This window comes from Melospiza melodia, unplaced genomic scaffold (assembly GCF_035770615.1).
Source record: "Melospiza melodia melodia isolate bMelMel2 unplaced genomic scaffold, bMelMel2.pri scaffold_18, whole genome shotgun sequence".
Classification (NCBI taxonomy): Eukaryota; Metazoa; Chordata; class Aves; order Passeriformes; family Passerellidae; genus Melospiza; species Melospiza melodia.
The window spans coordinates 16,651,907-16,675,033 of NW_026948525.1; the positions used below are offsets into that span (position 1 = coordinate 16,651,907).

General features: G+C 51.9%; 1 protein-coding gene and 1 non-coding gene across 2 annotated transcripts; both read left to right on the forward strand.

Annotated features, from left to right (window-relative positions):
* Positions 1-5,316: 5,316 nt before the first annotated feature.
* LOC134433399 (olfactory receptor 14J1-like) lies at positions 5,317-12,577 on the forward strand. The gene is made up of 2 exons (XM_063182253.1): positions 5,317-5,338; positions 11,967-12,577. The coding sequence occupies exons 1-2, from the start codon at positions 5,317-5,319 to the stop codon at positions 12,575-12,577; spliced, it is 633 nt and encodes a 210-aa protein (XP_063038323.1).
* Positions 6,275-6,478, forward strand: LOC134433501 (small nucleolar RNA SNORA74). Its single transcript, XR_010031573.1, has one exon. It is a non-coding gene; the product is annotated as a small nucleolar RNA SNORA74 (small nucleolar RNA).
* Positions 12,578-23,127: the final 10,550 nt, after the last annotated feature.

Here is a 23,127-nt window from a genome sequence, read left to right on the forward strand (position 1 = left end):
TGGAGGTTTCTGTCCTAATTAAGAATGATTATTGGTTTTCTTTTTTTCTTAATGGAATAAGCTGTTCCTAGTTAGCTCTGCTCTAAAACATTGGGTTGATGTTGACGTGCCCACCCATCTGCCCCAGCACCTGACCCCAGGGCTGTGCTCACCCCACCCCACTCTGCGTGTCAGCACTGCCTGAAATCCCTGGGGTTTGAGTCAGGCTTTATAAAACTCACAGAACTAAAGCAAATTCCTTGCTGCCAGGAGACCTGGTGGGGCACTGGAAGGACGCAGGTGTGTTTGGTCGGCCTTGTGCAGGTCTCAGTTCCTGAGGCAGGCTGATTGTGGTGCCCACACTCGGGCAAGGCAGCTGCAACCCCCCCTTGTACGTTTGACCCTGTGGCTGATGCCATGGAATTGCCACAGATGCCAGCAGGGGTTTGCATCCTGGGGGATCCTCTCCACACGATTAGCAGATCACCTTTATCACACTGAGACAGTGGCTTGGGATCTGGTAGATGAATAGCAGAGCTTGTGGTTTGTGATCTGTCCTCTGGCCAAGGAGAAGCTCAGAAGGAGGAGAGGAGGGTGGAAGAGGAAGAGAGCAAAGCTCAAGGGCTCTGCCAGAGATGAAATGGACAAAGGAGTTGCTGTGCAGCAGTTTCAGCCCAGAACAGAGGGAACTGCACGGGCTCCTCGAGCTGCCCGAGGGCATTTTGAACAACAAAACCAGCAAGCTCTGACAGGGCCAGGAGACCCAGGCAAGAGTGAATGGACAGAGGGGCTGCAGGGTCCCACAGGCAGGGTCCCACAGGCAGGCCACGCTCCTGCCCAGCCACATCCAGAGTGGCACTGCCCTTGCTGCTGCTGCACCACCCCTCTGGCAGCCTGATCGGGGTTATGTAACCTTTCCTGACTGCTCTTTCCCCCGATCAAGTGAGGTTGCTGCTCCAGCTCCCTGCAAGGAGCAGCCGGAGCAGCCTTTCCTGAGCTGCCCAGAGCGACACAGCCAGCCCCAGCCTCCGAGGCAGCTGAGCAGCAGATCCTGCCCCACTGCCACCCCCGGGGAGCTGTGCTGGCAGAGCTGGCACCCAGGACATGGCACCAAGCCCCGGTGGGAGGCTGCAGGCCCTTGGCCAGGGAAGGAGATGGTTGGATCATGGGTTCTTCCTGCAGGGAGCAACTGGTGGGTGAAGCCTGGAGCACCCACTCACACGTGGGAGCAGACACAGGGGATAACACACTGCACTAGTGCTTTATGCACCTAACTCAAAATAAGATTTCTTTTTAAAAAACATATCTAAGAAGAATGATTTTTCTCTCTCTTTTTTTTTTGTTATTATTTTGAAGTTATAAATTATTGAAACAAATTATTCTCACTACTCTCCCAAATCATTCTGAGGCAAAGAAAAGGCAGCTCTACCTTCAACACCTTCAACACTGCTTTGTAACAAAATGAGTCAGATTCGTTTTGCTCATGATTTGCCCTTGGCTCCCTTTGTCCATGTCTTAAACTACATCCTGGCTCGGTCTGATTAGCAGCGTGTCCTCGGAGGCAGAGGAGGCCCTGCAAGAGGCCGAGGTATTGCAGGTCAAGATTAAAGTGCTCTGCGTGACATCCACTGTCAAAGCTGTAACTGGCTTAACTCAGTGCAATTAGATGGCTCAGAGGTTACACAGTAACGGCAGCAGTGTTTCAGTGCAGCTGATTAAGGCACAGCCCTGGAGTTAAAGGATGTGATTAAAAGGCAGTGTCAGGGCTGAGACCTGGCAGAAGAGCTCAGCAGGCAGGGTTAAATCCACAGCTTCTTCTGGGGTTGGACACCCCAGGGCCGGGAAAAGATCTCCAAGTATCAGCTGAGCCAGCTCAGCTTTTAGGTCTGGAATGCCATCTTGTGATGGCAGTGGGGAAGTGGAAATGGCCCCTCTGTGGAGGCAGAGGAGATGATGGAATTACAGAATGGGTTGGGTCAGAAGAGACCATAAAAATAATTTTATTCCTCCCCCTGCCATGGCAGGGACACCTCCCACTGTCCCAGGCTGCTCCCAGCCCCAATGTCCAGCCTGGCCATGGGCACTGCCAGGGATCCAGGGGCAGCCACAGCTGCTCTGGGCACCCTGCCAGGGCCTGCCCACCCTCACAGGGAACAATTCCTGATTCCCAATATCCCATCCATCCCTGCCCTCTGGCAGTGGGAGCCATTCCCTGTGTCCTGTCCCTCCATCCCTTGTCCCCAGTCCCTCTCCAGCTCTCCTGGAGCCCTTTAGGCCCTGGAAGGGGCTCTGAGCTCTCCCTGGAGCCTTCTTTTGTTCAGGTGAGCACCCCCAGCTCTCCCAGCCTGGCTCCATGGCAGAGGGGCTCCAATCCTGGGAGCATCTCCATGGCCTCTCTGGACTTGCTCCAACAGCTCCAGGTCCTTCTGATGCTGGAGCAGCTCTGCAGGGGTATCTCACAAGGGCAGAATAGAGGGGGACCATCCTCCCCTCACCTGCTGCCCACTCCTCTGTGGGTGCAGCCCAGCACAGGGAAGTTTCTGGGCTGCCACTGTTGGTTCATGTCCAGCTTTTCATCCATTATATCCTCCAAGTCCTTCTTTGCTGGTCAATGAGCTCTTCTCCCAGTCTGTGCTCATGTGTGGGGTATCCCTGACCTGGTGCAGCACCTCAAAGAGGAAAAGGCACCATCGAGGCCATGGCTGCCCTGCCTTCTGCTGTGTGGGAGCCAAGCAAGGCTGGTGTCACTCACAGGGCAGTGCAAGCACCAACACCCATGAGGTGTCATCATCACGGGCCCCAGCCATGACAGACACCAGGGGGATAAAAGTTCTTCTCACCAAAGCCTGAACGTGCTTGGCTGTGGGGCTGGAGGTGACCACCATGGTAAATGATGATGTACATCCACAGATCTTTTCTTCCATAGGTTTACTGAATTTTCTTCCTCTTCCCACGGTACTACTCTGTCTTTTTCTCCAGTGACTGACAGTGTGGCCAAATGGTGTTGAGCCAAAATCTGATTGGTACAGAAGGATCACAGTAGCAGCCCTGCAGTGCCAGAGCTGAGCAGTGACGGGGGGCAGGCAGTGAGCCCTGGGCACGGGTGTGTTCAGGGCTGAGGTGACAGTAAAGGATCTCTCTTGCTGCCACAGGAGCTGCAGACATCAGCTACATGGGGGATGTCCCACCGCAAGCTTGGAGCACACGTCTTTTGAGGCACTACAGCTCCATGCCAGTGCAGATCTCTTGAGTGGATGCACTGTGCCAGCAGACAGTGCTCATGTCCTGGTTTAACCCATCCTGCTAATTTATGGGAGCAAAATCACTCAGATGTGATTCCTCCTTTATGATGCAACTGAACATTCACTCAACAGAGGTTACCCAGGCTTCTGGAGCCAGTTGAGTTGCTTTGAACACAAGCTGCAGGGCTGTGCTGGGATGCAGGGAGCTCAGGGGAGGCTGTGTCTAGACTAGAGGAACTCTCCAGGAGGCTTGCTGGGCTTTTGTTTTGTATTAACTCATATCTCTAATCTGGCTTGGAACAAAGCTTCTCAGTCCTTTCAGGCCTTGCCAGGACACTTGCAGGAGAAAAGGAGGCTCTGTTTAGTGGTCAGCAAGCCAAGATGAACAACAGGGACTGGCTGCAGCTAATGCAGAGAGCACATTCCTGTGACAGAAAAGGGCTTCACCCCCATGGCAGAGCGGCTCTGCGGTGTTTCCTCTGGTTTGATGCTTTTCACCCAAAGTTCACAAATGATGTGCAGGCCTTTGTTTGAGCCCCCCTCCAAGGCCAGCAAGCAGAGAAAAAGCTGTGCACACAGAGGGAATCTGTACTGGGAAGTGAGAGACTGGTCCTGGCACTGAGAGTTACTGAGTTCTGGTATTTGGCATTCAGGAAGCTTTTGAAGTATCTCCCCAATCCTGCTGAAAATGTCTTATTAAAGAGACAAAGCATAATAATTTGGGCCCCATGCTGGGCTAATGAATTAAACAGTTCTAAACTGAAGCTGTGGCTTAGGGTCTTGGCAGAGTCATCATCCATGCCTGTGTGGGCATGTGCCCTTGGCCATGGGCAGCGAGACCCCCAGGAACAAAAGCATGAAGTGTTCTGTGTCTGCTCTTACCTGTCTCTCCCCAGACAGGTTTTGCTGTGCTGCACTGGTCATAGCTGGGAAACCTGTTCCTCACCAGGTTCATCAGTGACAGGGGAAGCACCGAGCTCCTTCTGCTCAGCACCAGCCTCTGTCCCTGCACACAGCAGTGTCCTGGGCACAACAAGCCCAGAGCTTCCCAGGACAAGGCAGGATCAGGCTGAGCTGGAGAGGAGCACCCCACATCCAGGAAGAATAGCTGCCTGCTTGGGCTGAAAATAGACCATGAAACATTTGAAGAAGACAGAGCTGGAGTGGATGATTGCCTGAGGCAAGGCACAGCTCCAGCTGAGTTCACTGCTGAGCTCTGAGAGCATAAGCACATGAGGAGCATGGGGGAGGGATGCCAGGCTTTCTGGAAAGGCCTTCAAGTGTCTCAATGGAGCACAAAGCCCAGAGAAAAACTTCCTTTGAATGGATCCCCAGTGAGGGAGTTACAGTTACACTGCTGTGCCCAGACATGGATACACAGAGCACTGGGCTGATGTTACAGCATCCAGTGGAGGTCAGGGAAGGTGTGGAATTGTGCTTCTCCCAGCAAGGCACTTGGCAGCACCACAGCTTTTTCTCTGCTTATTTCAGGGCTGGATTTTTGTTACTGGCAGCTGTTTCTGACCTGACACTTCTAGCTCCTGTGCCCGAAGTGGGACACATCAGGGGCAAGCAGAGGCAGCTCACCAGCCCTCTGCTTCCCATGAGCCGGTGCTTGAGTTCAGTTCTCCCAGCTCCACAGATCGTGTTCCTGCTCCGGCTCTGTCAGGGATGCTGGAAGTGTCCAAGGCCAGGTCGGACAGGGACTGGAGCAACCTGGGACAGTAGAAGATGTACCTGCCCATGGCAGGGAGTGGGACAAGACGACCTTAAAGTCCCTCCCGGTGCCTGATTACCGAGGTTTTTCACCGCCCCGGGGAGAGCGGCCGAAGCGAGCGGGGCGGTGTCTGTGGAATCACCTCGGCAGCATGGTCAGGCCTACTCCTTTTCTGTCCCCGCCGCCATGTGGAGATGAAGCGGTTCTGGGGGGCTGGGCTTCTTCAGCTCGCTGCCATAAGGGCCAGGAGCGGCTCTGGCGGGCCGGGCTCCCTCGCCATGAGGGCAGGGAGTGGCTCTGGCGGGCTGGACTCCTTCAGCTCTCCGCCGTGAGGGCAAGGAGCAGCTCTGGTGGGCTGGGCTCCTTCAGCTCGCCGCTATGAGGGCAAGGAGTGGCTCTGGTGGGCTGGGCTCGTTCAGCTCGCTGCTATGAGGGCAAGGAGCGGCTCTGGCGGGCTGGGCTCCTTCAGCTCGCTGCTATGAGGGCAAGGAGCGGCTCTGGCAGGCTGGGCTCGTTCAGCTCGCCGCCGTGAGGGCAAGGAGCGGCTCTGGCGGGCCGAGCTCCCTCGCCATGAGGGGCCACCGCCGCCATGAGGTGAGGGGGGGCGGGGTACAGGGCATGGGTGGCGGCGGCAGCGGGGCTGGAGACCGGGGCTCCGGGGCAGGAAGGCGCCACCTGAAATACTCACTGCCTCCTATTTAGCTGTTCGGCCGGGGGACTGGGGATGTTGCTCGGCTGTGGGGTTCAGAATTAATTCCTCAGCCTTTCGCTCGGTGTGCTGGCTTTTGTCCTCTGCCACAAGCCAGGCTGCTGCTGTTGAGCTTTGTGAATACAGATGGAATAATGGCTTATTTGTGATGTTTCTGCTGTCCTCTCTTTAGGCCTTCAGCCGATGACCGATGGCGGTGACCCGCCCGAAGGAGCAGCTCTGAGGTGCCCCGGCCCCGTCGCGTGTGGAACCCCGAACTGAGCTGTGCTGAGCTGTGCTGGGACAGCCGGGGAGGCGCTCCGGGAGGGCACTGGAGCCTGCGAGAGCAGATGTGAAGGGATAACCTGCCCGTGGGACACAGCAAGAGCTCTGGAACCACATGGGTGAGGTGTGACCGTGAGCCAGCCTGGGAAAATGGGCAAAAATGTTTTGCTGTCTAAAAGGCCTCTGCTGGCTCCTGTGCTAGCCTCAGGTCCTCAGGGTGGAAATAACGTGGTTTATCCAGAAATAAGTTTAGCTTATCTATTCCTCTTGCTGGATGAAGCCTTGATGAGAGTAGGCATCATCAGAAAAGTGCCTCCACGTTTTTTCTGCCATCTAAACCCCCCAGTTTTGGGGTTTTTGTCTCCCAGCAGTAGTCAGCTGCCCATGGCTGCTCAGTGCCTGTGCCAGTGTTATGCTGCTGGGAGAAAAAGGTGCTGCTGAGCTTTCCTGGCACCAGCAAGGCCATCCTGGTGCTCAGTGGTGCCAGGTTTTGGCAGCACTCTGCATGCCTGAGAGTGGAGTAACTCCTGCCCGTGGAGACAGGTGACTAGACTGTACATGTTCATGCAGCAACAGGCAGCTTTATTGAGATCTAACTTATTTATATAGATAAGAAGGCCCATGAAGGTAATCCTCATTGGCTGAGCCAGTTACTACTCAGCTAACCAGCCAATAGCAGCCTGAGTCTCCAATGGCCTGGGCCTGCTCTTACTGGTCGAATTACATAAGCAAGGTAATTATATAATAAATCACTTATGAAGTTGGAATTATTTATACTGTGTGGCCTACAGGCCAGATGTAGAGCATCACAGAGGAATAGCTCATAAATATGGAACTTGTGTGTGTCATAAAACCTCTATAGCTTATAAATATGGAACTTGTGTGTGTCATAAAACCTCTGTTCGCGTGATGTTTGGGGCACTCGAATGGAGGAAGGATCCTCCAAGTGATCAGTGCTGCAATAAAAATGAATGCTTTTTGATACTCAAACTGTGTTAGAAAGTTTCTTTTTGGGTGATTTCAGTGTCAGTTCCACAAGGCCCTGTAGTTTCACAGTGGCTCCTTGGTTCTAAAGTGTCACGATGGCCTCAGTCCCACAAGGCCCCACAATGTCCAAAGAGTCCCCTTAATTCCATGGGGCCCTGAAGTGCTACAATGGCCCCTTGGCTCCATGAGACCCTGCAGTGCCACCCTGGGGCAGGAGGCCAGGAGGAACTTGTTCCCCACACGCTGCAGCTCCCTGGGCCAGCTGGCACCAACACCTTCTCCCAGGCCAGCACTGCCTGGCACAGCCAAGGCCGAGCCACACTGCAGCTCCCTGCAAACCACGGCGGGGGCTGCGAGGCCAAAACCCGAGTCACAGACAGTTTGTCACTCTTCCTGTCTGTATCTGACCAAGAAATGTCCCATTGTGGGGTCCCCTTTCCTGCAGTCACTGCAGCACTGGGACCATCCCTGGAGCTCTGAGCAAGAGAAATGGCCAGCGCTGCACCTCTGCACTGACTCAGGGATGGTGGGAAATGCTCTCTGGGGTGGCTGGAACCATGGAAAAAGGACAGTTGGGAGCACAGAGGAAAACCCAGCTGGGCTGCTGGACTGGGGCAAGACATCTCTGTCTGGGGGAGAAGTTGACTGTGAAACTCCCTCCTGTGGATGCTCACGTGCCCAAGAGTTGGGCACTGAAGAGCATCACAACAACAGACAGGAGGATGGGGCGGCCAGGATTAAAGTGCCTCAGGGGGGTCTGGACTGGCCACACAAGGGTGAACCCTGGACACCATCTCCAGGTTATCCCTGACTGTGAAACATGGGCTGAGATCAATCAGGGCCTGCCGGATTTCTCCCGGCTGATTTATGGCCTGGAAAGGCTCGGAGATGGCCTTGGACAGCCCGCGCTTCAAAGGACGAGAAGAGGCTTCAGGTTTTTTCTCGATCTTCAGTATTTATTAGTTGTTTATGTAAAAGATTTTCTTTCGGCCCGACAGAGGTCTGCACAGCATGTCAGCCATGAGCACACTGAGAGCCCCCAGGGCGGTCACCTATCTTTATACTCAAAGTTACGTATACAATATTTACCTTTTCCCTCCAATACTTGTCACCCTTATTGATCAGTGCACTTCTAGTAATAACCAATCCCAAAGTGCCAACATCACCACAGAAGATGGAGGCTAAGAAGAAGAAGAAGAAGGACAGGACACGCCCCAATTCCTCCATCTTACTTCTCTAAACCCCCCTGTACAGAAATCCTAAACCCTGTGTTTTACACTCTAATTAACTTATCCCTTCACCATTTACCCCAGTGAAACCCTCCCATCCTCATACAGGTGTCGTCTCTCTTGCAGGATCAAAGTCCAGCCACCAGACACTTCTTGCAACATTCCAGGACTCCCGAGCCCCCCAAGGGTGGTCTCGGTCTCTCTGCACATCAGTCCTGAGGTGCTGAGATCCCACAAGGGCCAGGCCAGGCAAAGCCCCTGTGGTGTGGGGGGGCAATGGTGGGAATATAAATCTGGGGCGACACGTGGTCTTGGTAGTAGGTGTAGTAAATTGGGAGCACCATTCCTAAACCACAACAGCCCTGTCAGAACCAGGCCTGTCCCTGCACTGCCCCCACTCTGCTGCCCCACAGCTGCTGGATCAGGAAGGGCAGAGCCATGGGGGAGGAAAATGCACAGGGACTCCTCCTGGGAGCGACCTTCCATCCTGATACTCAGACCCCAAGGCAGAAATCCCCATCGTCAGCTGGGAGGTCACCGTCAGAGTCTCTGCCACTGTCCCACTTGGTGAATCTTTCACACTGAGATTTTGGTCCTTCCTTTCAGTTTCTTTACTTTTGGGGCTTTTAATGATTCCTCCATAAACATGGCAATTCATGTCCCTAATATGGCATTTCTTTCCTTTTTATGGAAGTGTTGAGAATTAGGCCACATTAAAATGCTGGCAGGGTGTGCATAGGTATTTGCAGCCCTGTGGAGAAGCAGTTGGGATATAAGAACCAAAAAAATGTAAAATGTTTTGAGTTAGAAGAGACCGAAAAGAGTCTCTGGTAAAACTCCCATTACCCAGGAACACCTTCACTCGTTCAGGTTGTACAAAGCCCCTGACCTTAAACATATCCAGTGATGGGGTTTCAATTCTGAGGGCAGCCTATGCCAGTGTCCTGCCACCATCATCAAAAAATATTTCATCCTTACAGAAAATCAAAATCTGCCCTCAGTCACTTAAAAGATACAGTGTATTATTCTGTATTATATTCTCCAATACAATCTTGGGCAAAAATGTACTCAGCAATTCCTGGACTTAAATCACATCTCCAGGGCTGAGCACCTTTGAGAAGGCCCAGAGATCTCCCAGGATGGGATTTGGAGGCCCCAAGAACATGATCACTGTATGGGAACTGGAAGTCCTGGGTTCAGTGGAGACTGAGGGCAGAACAAGAACAGCCTGTGAGGATGACAAAGGTGGATTCAAATATATTGGACCTCTTCTTCATAGTGGAAATGAACCTGAGATAGAAATAATGTCACCAAGTGCAGCTGTGAAGACCCAGAATGAAAACAAGGAGAGATTAATTTCCCTCCCAGGGCAGGGCTGTGGCACAACACATCTCCCAGAAGGAGTCTGGGTCAGCCCCAGGCTCTGTGTGGGCAGGCAGGGGCAGGCAGGAGGCAGAGCTGTCAGCAAAGGAAGGGCCCAGCCAGGTGGGGCAGCCGGGGGATGCCGACAGCCTGCAGGGACAGAGACACAGGGCAGGGACACTGTGGGACAGCCTGGGCTGCACAGGGCACAGGGATGGGCAGCAGCTGCAAGACAGCCCTGCCAGAGCCAACTTGGGCAGCACTTTGGCCATGGCTGCTGGGCCTGGGCCTGAGGCCGGAGCAGGAGAAAAGTGACCCTTGCAGGGCTGGGGCCTCATTGCCTCCTTGTCCCTGCTCAGCAGCCTGGCAGGGGCCGCCCCATGCTCCTGCCCTTGCCATTGCACATCCCCACATGGTAGTGCCCATCCCGGCAAGAGCCCTGAGCAAGGAGGGAGGAACAGGATCTGCCTGGCCAGGGGCTGGGGCTCAGGCCTTGGCCCTTGGCATTCCTCAAACACATCCAGCTTTGCTCAGCACCAGAGACACCTTTGCCCTGTTTGTCCCCAGCTGTCATCACTGCCTCCAGTGTTCTGCTCTAACTGGAACCAGGGGAAAATTTCTCATTTGTGTCTCTCAGTGGTACCCATTAAAACTTGGAAAACTTTGGAGTTTCAATTTAATTTTGAGTTCTTGAGAAGTTTTTTGAACACTCTCTCAGGGACTCAGTTTGATGTAAATAGCACCAAATCCCCAAGAGTCTCATTTAAGTCCTTGTGCTGTGTCTGTGCTGCTGAGCTTTAAAGGAACAGCTCTTCCCAGGACCATCTCCTCTCCCAGCCCAGCAGGGCTGAGGGCTCTGCCTGCAGGCACTGAGGGGACAGCAGCCAGGCAGAGACAGGCTGAAGGCAATCAGGACTGGGAAGACATTGAGCTGAGACTTCACTTGGGGAAAGATCTTCACAGCCCTGTGCATGGTGAGTCTGTGGGTGCAGGGCAATGTCCCCTGTGCTCCTGGAGGGACCTCCTGAAGCCAGCACACCCCAGAGCCTGGGGGATGTGTCAGGAGGACTCTCCCAGTCTCTCTCTGGCACAGGAGCAGGAGGAGGAGGATGTGCTGCAGAGCGGGGCTGCCCTGGGCACTGTCAGAGGGACAGGGCAGGAAGGCTCCTGCTGCCAGGGACGGCTGCAGGGGCTGAAGCTGGGGCTGCAGCCAGGGCTGCCCAGGGCTGTCCTGCAGAGCAGCTCCTGCAGCCCTCAGGGCTCTTGGCCAGCCCAGGGCATGTGCCACCTGCCAGGAGCAGCTCTCAGCCTGCCTGGCAGCTCCCCATGGACGCTGCAGGGGAGAAGTTGGAGGTGGAAGGGGCCACCTCCATCAGGGCAGATTCCTCCTGCTGTGGAGATGGTGCTGCATGGCTAGGGCTGCTCTCAGCTTTCTCCTCAAGGGAAGGGAAAGGGGCTGTCAGCTTTGGCTGTGTCACTGAGACTCCTGCACTGTCAGCCTGGGCATCAGCAGATGGGCCTCAGATCTCCCTCAGACAATACCTCGTCAGCCTCCTGTCCCTACAGACAGCAGCAGCAGCACCTTGGCTTGCAGCATCTCTGTTTGTCTGGCCTGCCCTTAAGGCCCTGCTGCCAGGGAGATGCCCCTGGGCAGTGCCCTGTGCTGGGAGGGGTCTGCAGGGCAGAGCTGGGACCCCAGGGCTGGGCTGGGCTTGGGCAGCTCAGGCAGGGACAAGGCTTGGATAGAGAGAAACAGTTCCCAGTAGGCACAACTCCAGGCACCAGAGAGCCAGACCAGCCCTTGGTATCCTTTCCTGTTCATGTGCATAGGGAAAGAGAGAAAGGTTTGGAAAAAAAAATTTCAACTGGAGAATTCAAAAAGTCTACTTCATTTTTCAAAAAATATTAAAGCGTGATCACAGTGAAATAGAGAGAGGTTAAATGAACAAAGGGCACCTGTGTGGTTCCAGCAGGTCTGACTGCCCTGTGGCACAGGGAGCCCTGTTTTCCCTCAGGTCTCCCCAGTATTCAGGCTGAGTGCAATGCTGAAAATAAAGCAGCAACTCAGAAGGAGCACAAGCCTGAAATCAAAAAGGAAATCTGTCCAAGCTTGTCAATGTCTTTTTCAACAGCGCACCATGCCGAGAGTGAAGGAATGTCCAACAGCAGCTCCATCAGGCACTTCCTCCTGCTGGCATTGGCAGACACGCGGCAGCTGCAGCTCCTGCACTTCTGCCTCTTGCTGGGCATCTCCCTGGCTGCCCTCCTGGGCAACGGCCTCATCATCAGCGCCGTAGCCTGCGGCCACCACCTGCACACACCCATGTTCTTCTTCCTGCTCAACCTGGCCCTCAGCGACCTGGGCTCCATCTGCACCACTGTCCCCAAAGCCATGCACAATTCCCTCTGGGACACCAGGGACATCTCCTACTCAGGATGTGCTGCTCAGGTTTTCTCCTTTCTTTTCTTTATCACAGCAGAATTTTTCCTCTTGACCATGATGTGCTATGACCGCTACGTGTCCATCTGCAAACCCCTGCACTACGGCACCCTCCTGGGCAGCAGAGCTTGTGCCCACATGGCAGCAGCTGCCTGGGCCAGTGGCTTTCTCACTGCTCTTCTGCACACAGCCAATACATTTTCCCTGCCCCTGTGCCATGGCAATGTCCTTGGCCAGTTCTTCTGTAAGGTGCCCCAGATTCTCAAGCTCTCCTGCTCCCACTCCAACTTCAGAAAAATTCGTATTTCATTGCTTGGTGTCTGTTTAGGTTTTGGTTGTTTTGTGTTCATTGTTTTCTCCTATGTGCAGATCTTCAGGGCTGTGCTGAGGATCCCCTCTGAGCAGGGACGGCACAAAGCCTTTTCCACCTGCCTCCCTCATCTTGTTGTGGTCTCCCTGTTTATCAGCACTGCCTTTTTTGCCTACCTGAAGCCCCCCTCTATCTCCTCCCCATCCCTTGATCTGGCCCTGTCAGTTTTGTACTCGGTGGTGCCTCCAGCCCTGAATCCCCTCATCTACAGCCTGAGGAACCAGGAGCTCAAGAATGGTCTGAGGAAAATTATAAAAAATGATTTTCAGAAGCAATAAACACTCATTGTTCTACATAGCTGTGATGGTGTTACTCATTAATTCTCACTCTGTGTCCTGTATTTTTTGCTATTTACACAGCTGTTACACTTTTGTGAATTTGTTCACACAACAATTTTTGAAGCTACTGTTTTTATTTTAGTATTTTTCTTTCGTATTGTACCGAGAGACTGTATAAACCAGAATCTGTACTACCTCTTTACTCCCTATGTGCTTACACAAAATAAAGAACTCTGTATTGCCCTGTGTGCCTGACATCTTTCCTCCCTGGCTTCTCTGGATCTGTAGGGTCGCTGCCTCTGGGCAGAGCTCGAGCAGAAAAGGGAACCCCAGTTATCCTCCCTGCCAGGGAGCCCCCGGGCTTCTCCTCCATAACCTCCCCTTCCTTCACTCCCACACTCCCCTTCAGAGCCCCTGTGCTGGTTTTAGGCCTCAGGGCTCTGTCAGCTCAGTCCCTGTCCTGCTGTGTGACTGTCCAGGGACTGCAGGCAGGGACAGGTCATGGGCACTGCTGGGACAGAGCTGGGCTCTGCAGCAGCATTTCCATTGTGCAAGGGCATCTCCCCAGTGCAGGGCCTGAAAGCTTCAATCCTCTTCCCAGTTTGCTCTCAGGGATGTGCCCAACACAGGGTCATGGAGAGGAAACCAGCAGTGACCAGCAGAAGTGTGGCAGTGATCAGGGTGGGGGCTATGCCAGCATTGCCCTTGCAAAGCCAGCACTGCTACAGCAGTGGCCTCTCACCCCAGGTCACAGAGGTAGTTCTTCCCTCCATGGAGGGACATCAAGTGACGGGGTCAGGAGTCTGTGTTTGCAGTGCATGGCCATTCCACAGCCTTGAACATCGTGTGTGTTTGATGGGACATAAACCCAGTGAGCACAAACACCCTCAGCTGCTCCTGGAGCTTTCAGAGAGTAACATCCCCTGGGAACCCCTGGATGAGCTCCTGAGCACAGAGCTCCCCATTTTCATCCCTTTGGCCATGGGGCACCTCAGGAAGGGCAGGGCAGGGCAGTGCAGGGCAGGGCAGGGCAGGGCAGGGTGACACCCGCAGGGCTGAGGTCCCTGCCAGGCTCTGGCAGTGGCAGTGGAGCCCAGGGAGCTCCTGCCCATGCTGCAATGAACTCTGTGTGTGTGTGTGCAAGGGAAGAACTCGTGTGCCTGGACAGCCCTGGGGCTGTGAGCAGGGCATGAGCCCAGCTCAGGGGTGGGCACCTGACAGAGACCTGATATTGCTGGCTGTGCCTATGTCTTTGTTTAGGGCAAATCTGTGAGAAAACCTCCAAAGGGGGCGCCTCCAGAAAGCAAACCCACACGACCCCTCCCCTCAGCCTGTTCGGGAAGGATTCCTTGGAGAGAAATGGAAAGAACCTGTTTATTTAACAGGCAAAGCACTCCCAAGCACACAAAATGAACAGTACCAGATGACAACACTCTTTCACTACTCTGAAAAACATGACCAATTCAGAAAGTCTCTCTCGGGGGGTGGTCACTCTGTTCTCAGTCCCTCTGGTGCTGGGGCAGCTGCTGCAGCCACAAGGTGCAAACTCTCAGTGTTCCCAGGTCCCAGTCAAGAGGTTTGAGTAGGTCCAAAAAAGGGAAAGGAGAAACAGTCCAGGGAAAAATTTGGACTGCTTAACTAAACTAACTAATCAGCAGAAGCAAATAGCAAGGGCAAAGCAGGAGCAAAGCAGAAGCAAGAGCAAGAGCAAAGCAAAAAGCAAAAGCAGCACAATGTACTGCCCTGTCTCTGTGTCGTACCAGCTGTGGGGGAGCGGCTGATAGCAAAACCAAAACAAAACATTCGCTCTTCAGAGACACACTTGAAGGCACAGAACATAATATCCAGCATAAACAGAACAGATGAATGGGGATACAAGCATCATAACGTCACCCTAGGAAATTCCGCCCCTTATCCCCATATTGTCAACATACTACCACACATCATGCATTTTATTGATGTAAAACTTCCATCTGTTCCCCCCAAAAATTACAAGCAATATTCATCATGCCCTCATTGCATCCCCACACTGGACCACTGAACCCAGGCCCCATACCACAGAGCTGCAGGATTCCCCCCTTTCACTTTACTCACTGAAAGCTCCATCTTTCACTTGCTAACACCCTCGATACTTACACATTTCCTTCTATCTCATGTCTGTATGGTTTTTAATGTACAGACAATTGCAGTAACATCCAACGAATATAATTTTTGCATTTGCATATCATTTTCACCCCACAATCAGATCTCCCTGAATTACACATCATGTTGTTCCATCTCTTTGCATTATCCACCATGTGCAACCTGAGCAAAGACAATCCCAATAATGGGTTTGTCTTTACTTGAGGCAGAATTGATCCACACAGTCTTCCCTAACAAACCTCTGATATGTACCACTGGGACTTTGTCTCCAGCTAATATATTCAGGGACTCAGACTGGGCAGGACCTGCTTGGTTGGTGGAACCTCGGGTGTTAACTAACCAGGTGGCTTTTGCTAAATGCTGCTCCCAATTTTTGAAAGATCCCCCACCCAAAACTTTCAACTGGGTTTTAGTAGTCCATTGTACCTCTCCACTTTTCCTGCAGCTGGTGCATGGTAGGGGATATGGTACACCCACTCAATGCCATGTTCCCTAGCCCAGGTGTTGATAAGGCTGTTCTTGAAATGAGTCCCATTTTCTGACTCAGTCTTCTCAGGGGTACCATGCCTCCAAAGGACCTGCTTTTCAAGGCCCAGGATGGTGTCCTGGGCCGTAGCATGAGACACAGGGTAGGTTTCCAACCATCCAATGTTGGCTTCCACCATGGTCAGCACGTAGTGCTCGCCCTGGAGTGTCTCGGGCAGTGTGATGCAGTCAATCTGCCAGGCCTCCCCATACTTGTACTTGGACCACCGCCCACCGTACCACAGGGGCTTCACTCGTTTGGCCTGTTTGATGGCAGCACACGTCTCACAGTCGTGGATGACCTGAGCAATACTGTCCATGGTTAGATCCACCCCTCGGTCTCGTGCCCATTTATAGGTGGCATCTCTGCCCTGGTGGCCTGAGGCATCATGGGCACATCTAGCTAGGAATAACTCTCCCTTATCTTCCCAATCTAGGTCTATTTTGGACACCCCTATCTTTGCAGCTTGGTCCACCTGCTCATTGTTTTGGTGCTCCTCATTGGCCCTACTATTGGGTACATGGGCATCTACATGGCGGACTTTCGCAGGTAGCCTCCCTACCCTGGTAGCAATGTCTTTCCACTCATTAGCAGTCCAAATTGGTTTCCCTCTACCCTGCCAGTTTGCCTTTTTCCACCTCTCCAGCCATCCCCAGAGAGCATTGGCTACCATCCATGAATCAGTGTAGAGGTAGAATTTTGGCCATTTCTCTCTTTCTGCAATGTCTAGGGCCAGTTGAACAGCTTTGAGTTCAGCAAGTTGGATTGATCCACCTTCTCCTTAGGTAGCTTGTGCAACCTGTCGTGTGGGGCTCCATACGGCTGCTTCTGGTTCATTCCCACAATGCAACAGGAACCATCAGTGAAAAGAGCGTATCGTGTTTCCTCTGGGGGCAGTTGGTTATAGGGAGGAGCCTCTTCAGCACGTGTCACTGGTTCTTCTTCCTCTTCATCTGTGACACCAAAATTCTCACCTTCAGGCCAATTGGTAATGACCTCCAAAATCCCAGGGCGATTCAGTTTACCTATACGGGCGCGCTGAGTGATGAGAGCAATCCACTTGCTCCATGTAGCACTGGTGGCATGGTGAGTGGAAGGAACCTTGCCTTTGAACATTCACCCCAGCACTGGTAGTCGGGGTGCCAGGAGGAGTTGTGCTTCAGTGCCTATTACCTCCGAGGCAGCCTGGACTCCTTCATAGGCAGCCAAGATTTCCTTCTTTGTGGTAGTGTAGTTGGCTTCAAAGCCTCTGTAGCTTCGACTCCAAAATCCTAGTGGTCTGCCTCAAGTCTCCCCAGGCACCTTCTGCCAAAGGCTCCAGGACAAGCCATGGTTCCTGGCTGCAGAGTAGAGCACCTTCTTCACCTCTGGTCCTGTCCTGGCTGGGCCAAGGGCTACTGCATGAGCAATCTCCTGCTTGATCTGGACAAAGGCTTGTTGCTGATCAGGGCCCCACTGGAAATTGTTCTTCTTGCAGGTGACCAGGTAAAGAGGGCTCATGATCTGACTGTACTCAGGAATAGGCATCCTCCAAAAACCTATGGCGCCTAGGAAAGCTTGTGTCTCTTTCTTATTGGTGGGTGGAGACATTGTTGTGATTTTGTGGTTGACATCTGTGGGAATATGATGCCGTCCATCTTGCCACTTCACTCCCAGGAATTGAATCTCACGAGCTGGTCCCTTTACTTTGCTCTTTTTAATGGCAAAACCAGCTCCCAGGAGGATCTGGATGATTTCCTTCCCTTTCTCAAACACTTCCGCATCTGTGTTCCCCCACACAATGATGTCACCAATATACTGCAGATGTTCTGGAGCCTCACCCCTTTCTAGTGCAGCCTGGATCAGTCCTTGGCAGATGGTGGGGCTGTGCTTCCACCCCTGGGGCAGTCGGTTCCAGGTGTACTGCACTCCCCTCCATGTGAAAGCAAACTGAGGCCTGCATTCTGCTGCCAGAGGAATGGAGAAAAATGCATTGGCAATGTCTATAGTGGCATACCACCTTGCTGACTTGGACTCAAGCTCATACTGGAGCTCTAATATGTCTGGCACGGCAGCACTCAATGGTGGAGTCACTTCATTCAATGCACGGTAGTCCACAGTCAATCTCCATTCTCCTTCAGATTTTCGCACAGGCCAAATGGGGCTGTTGAAGGGTGAGTGGGTCTTGCTGAGCACCCCTTGGCTCTCCAGCTCTCGAATCATCTTATGGATGGGATCACAGCATCTTGAGTAGTTCTATACTGTCGTTGATGCACTATGGAAGTGGCAATTGGCACTCGTTGCTCTTCTCCTGTCAGACATCCTACTGCAGATGGATTCTCAGACAACCCAGGTAAGATGTTCAATTGCTGGATGCCCTCGGTCTCTACAGCAGCTATTCCAAATACCCATCAGAGGCGTTTTGGGTCTTTGAAATACCCACTTCGAAGGTAGTCTATGCCCAAAATACATGGGGCCTCTGGGCCTGTCACAATAGGATGCTTCTTCCACTCATTCCCAGTCAGGCTCACATCAGCTTCCACCAAAGTGAAATCCTGAGATCCCCCTGTCACACCAGCAATAGAAATGGACTCTGTCCCCACATGTCTCGATAGGATTAATGTGCATTGCGCACCAGTGTCAACCAAAGCTTTGTATTCTTGTGGTTCCCATGTGCCAGGCCAATGAATCCACACAGACCAGAAAACACGATTTTCCCTGGCCTCTACCTGGCTAGAGGCAGGGCCCCTCTAAGCCTGGTTATCCTCCTTCCCCTGGGCATATGTTTTGGATGTTCCTTCGAGGGGGTCAGACATGTCATCATCATCATACCTGGCCGTTCGGCTACGGGCAACTGGAGCTGCTTTCCTTCTGGTGGCTTCCTTCAGTTCACGCACCCGTCGTGCCAGAACAGCAGTAGGTTTTCCATCCCACCTTCTCATGTTTTCCCCACAATCAGGCAGGTAGAACCACAGCTCAGCTCGTGGGGTGTACCTTCTCTCGCCATCTGGGGAACCTCTGCCTTGGAAACCAGAACCTCTGATCTGTACTGCTGAAATTTGGAGAAGGTCTTCTTTAATCTCCTCTTTAACCTTCTTATGATTCTCCTGTATCTTATCCTCTAAGTTCTGCAGACGTATTTCTACCGCTGCGATTCTGGCATGTGTTGGGCCATGTACAGCATCTGCATAGGCTTGGAGCTTCCTTGCTATGTCAAGCACAGTCTCATCCCTCTCATCCCTCTTCATGATGGCTAAGGCAGAAGCATATTCATGTGGCCCAAGTCGTACAAGTTTTCGCCACATCACAGACGTGCATGGTACCAAGTCTGGGTTCCTAGTTGTTACATCATCTGAGAAGATAATCTCTGCCACTGCCATTTCTCTCAGGTGTTGGATCCCTTGCTTTATGGTCTTCCACTGAGTTTGTTGCATATAGAGATCATCTGCACACAGATATCTTCGTGCAACACTTTCCAAGACCCGTGCCCAGAGGCTGTGTGGATTAGCCTCCCTCATTGTGGAGAGTTTTGTCAAAGAGTGGCTTGAGGAGAGGGGACACAGCTGAATCAATTTGGTAAAGATGTCCTAACTAGGGCAGAGGCCCTTTTGCAGGCAGGGTGTCCTTGTTCACAAAGAAGATGCTGAAGTTATACAAGGATGGGGTGTGGAATGCAGAAGTTGCTATTCTTGCTAACCACAGGAATGTAGATAAAGGCTAAATTAGGCGGGGTTGACATGTAGCTGAATAGCCAACCCTGAGCTCATCTTTTGCAATATGTATGAGGCTGATTATGTACTGTATTTAGGTTGCCGAATTAATCAATAAATTAGACCTGTTGATGACCATCTGGTGTCCTGGTCTCCTTCCTTCGACACCTCATAATTTCTTGGTCGATGACAGGATCCTGTGACAGGGATCCCAAATGCCTGGCTTCAGTGCCATCCAGAATTGTAGCCTCACATGCAGCACCCCAGAGATGGACCAGCCAACTAATTATGGATTCATCAGGTCGTCAAGTGTAATCCTTCCGTAGGCCACGAAGGTCCTTCAGGGAATAAGGCTCAATATTTGCATCTGATCTTGCACCTGCTGCTTTGACTCCTGATTTTATGTCAGGAGGCATTGAGGTTCCTTCTCCTTCTTCATCATCATCATCATCCACTGGTCGATTGGTCTTGTCCCTGCATTTTCCAACTTGTAGTGCTGGTAGCAACAGCCATTGGTTTAGCTGCTGGCTTAGGCTCACTATCTGGTTTGGCTGCTGGCTTCAAGCCTGGGGTGTTGGCTGCAGCCTGAGTGACTGGGATAGCTGCTGATTTATCTCCCTGCCCCCCTGCCTCTGTCTGCTGCCCAACAGTATCTAGCAGTGTGCAATAAGCATTTGCCAGGGCCCAGCTCACTGCAATGACATTCCTCTCCTTAGGCTCATCCTGGTACTTCTCTTTCAGATATTTGCCCACCTCAGCTGGGTTCTGAATTTGTTCATGGGGAAAATCCCAGACTATAGGGTCAGAGAATTCCTTCAGGATTTGGCCCATATCCTCCCATTTCCCACACCACTTAGGATTTCCCACACCGGGGTCTACTTCTGAGTCAGGGGTCTCATCAGCCCGTCTAGAAATCTCAGCCCTCATTCTAGAGAAGCAGCAGGCTGTATAGAGGAAGGTTACCACATTGAATACCAGGAAGATGGTTTCTTTAACACTGAGGGGAAACTGAACATCCTTCACTAGTGATGCAACTGATTCATAGGACAAGAAGGAAAGCAGAGGCTAAAAAACCTCATTCCAAACTGCTCCTCCTCTAACAAACTGGGTGCATAACCATAGCCATGAACCATTCATACCTGGAGCAGACCCTAGCATGTTTATAAACTTCTTGCAAGTCATTGCCACCAAGCCCAGCAGGATAGCTACTCTGGTCACTGCCCCTCTGATGTAAAAACTACGTATTAGGGACAATACTAGAGCTATTTCTGGATAAGAAAATAAACCTAGGGACCAGAGAGGTGTTAAAATCTCAAAAAACCCTAGGGACCAGAAATGCATGCAAACCTTCTTCCCAACAGATATTATGAATTCAAAAAGCATGGCTATTAGCTGATATAAACAAACACAGAGTAATAGCAACCAAAATGCAGTCAAAACAGGGTTTTCCCACTCTCTTGAGCCCCACATTGGGTGCCAAGATTTTGTTCTGGTTTAGGACAAATTTGGTAGAGAATCTCCAAAGGAGGGCCCCTCCAGAAAGCAAACCTACAGGGCCCCTCCCCCCAACCGGTTCAGGAAGAATTTCTCGGAGAGAAGTGGAAAGAACCTGTTTATTTGACAGGCACAGCAACCCCCAGAACACAAAATGAACAATACCGGATGACACCGCTCTGAAAAAGGTGACAAAATCAGAAAGTCTCTTTCGGGGGTGGTTGCTCTGTTTGTCCCTCTGGCGCTGGGGCAGCTGCTGCAGGCCAAACGGTGCAAACCCTCGGTGTTTCCAGGTCCCAGTCCGGAGCAGGTTTGAGGTGGTCGAAGAAAAAGGAGAGGAGAAACAGTCCAGGAAGGAATTTGGACTGTTTAGCTAAACTAGCTAATAAGCAGAAGCAAAAGCAAGCAGAAGCGAGAGCAGAGAGAGAACAAGCAAAGCAGAAAGCCAAAAGCAAAAAGTGAAAATAGCCCTATGTACTGCCCATCTCTGTGTCCCTGATAAGAGAAACCCAAACAAAACTTTCACTCTTCAGAGACAGTCTTAAAGGCACAGAACAGATGAATGGGGATAACAAGCATCATAACACAGCTCCATCCTGGCTCTGCAGGGGCTTCCTGGGTGAGCTCACTCCTTGTGAGAGACACTTCTGGAGTTCACGTTCTCTTCGGGCCTGCACCAGCATTTCTCCTTCCTGACATCCACACTCTTGTTAGAAAACCAGGTCATTCAGGAGATAAGGATGCATGCAAAGATCTCTGATGGAAGGCAGAGAACCTCTATGGCCATCTCAGTATATGGAGGAGGACCAAGGTGTTTCTTCCTCTTCTGTCAACTGAGAATTCTGACCAGCAGTAACAGAGTTTCTCATAAGGCCCCATGAACAAATGAACTTACACAGCCCTGGGGATGCCAGCGAAGGAAACCATGTGTCATGTAATGCATGTATGAGCAAAGTCAGCAGACCCCAGCTACAGCATGGGATAGTTCCACTCCCTCAGGACATGCAAAAATTTAAAGGATAAAAAGAAGGCTTCAGGGCACAAGAGGGTGCAGGAGGAAAACATGAGGGGAAAAAGCAACCATCTCTGGATGGAGAAACATCTCTGCCTGTTCAGGATCAGTCAATAGAACTCGTCTCTATTCCTCTCCTCAAGGGATGCCCTTAGGTGAGCTTTGCATCTTACACTGCTTTGGAGCAGAGCCAGGAAGATTCAAATAGACAGATAGATAGACAGATCTCACTTTTATAATCTCTCTTTACTGTGGTGTGGTATTTACATTCTTTGAACACAGAGAGATATAGTTTTCTCTCCTAGGTTTTTTTTAAGGGAAGGTAGTGAGAAAGAGAAGAAGAGAAAACAATTATAATCTCTATTTGCTGTTCTTGTTGTTTAGTACATGTAGAATGTGTTATAGTGATTGTTTACTGAAAGTGATTTGTTAATTGGATTTTAGTGGTAGTTGTTTAGCTTGATTAGCTAATTAGATAAAAGCTGTGTTGTGACTGTCTGGAGACAGTCACAAGTTTTTCTTTAGCAGCTTTTTAGTACAGTATGTCTTTAGTATAGTTTTAATAAAGTACGAGTGTAATATAACATAGCTTAAGAAAGCATTTGTTTAACCTTCTAAATCATAGAGTCAAAGCACATTATTCCCCACATGGGGGTCACCCTGAATCAATCCTGTCCTTTCTGTCGCTACACACGTCAGCACTCGGCAGCAGTGCCCCAACCAGCAGCCATCCTGAACTTGCTCTCCTGTTGCTTCAGTAACCCACACTCTTGGGGAATCTGGAGCATGTCGGTCCTTATGGAATGCAACCAGACCCAGAGCATTGCACTGGGAACGGCTCTCTTTGTGCATCTGTGCTCGGGCAAGTTCTTCGCTTGGACTCGACCACACTGATGGTGCTGAAGTTGCTGGAATCAGAAATGCAGCCCAGCCCCTCCCAGCCCCTCTAATCTCTCAGCACCAGCTGGAATGCAAGGTCATTGATTTCCTGCTCAATTCCCAAACACAACACACACTGATTCCCTGGGCTGCCAAAAAACACAGGAGCTGTTAACCTGAAAGTGATGTGTTTCTGCCAGTGCTGGAAAAGGGCAGCAAAAACTGAGAAAAAGCTCCCTGGAGAAAGAGAAATTACACAAGGCTTCTCCTTCTAGCAAACAAACAAGCAAATAAACAAACAAAATATGAAAGTGTTACCCACACCAGTGTCTAAAGCACTTGGATGCAGTGAAGGGATGTCTGGCAGGGAAACAGCCCTTGTGCTGAGCATTGGCTCTATGGATCCAAGGCAGGGATCAATGGCAGTCTGCCTGAAGGTCCCTCATGAGCCCCCATTGTCCAGGCTAAAGCTCCCTCAGCACCTCCTCCCTGGCCTTGTGCTGCACCCCTTGCCCAGCTGCCCTGTCCCTCTGTGCCCACGCTGCAGCCCCTCCATGACTTTCTGCTTCCCAGGGCCCACAGCTGCACACAGCACTCCAGCTGTGGCCGCAGCGCTGCCCAGCACAGGGCCACGCTCCCTGCCCTGCTCCTGCTGCCCCACTGCTGCTGGCACAGCCACCGTGCCCTTGGCCTTCTGGGCCCCCTGGCCCCACGCTGCCTCCTCTTCAGCTGCTCACGGCCGCCAGCCCTGCGTCCTTTGGGCCCACGCAGCTCCCCAGCCACAAAGGTGCCCATTGCACTTCAGATA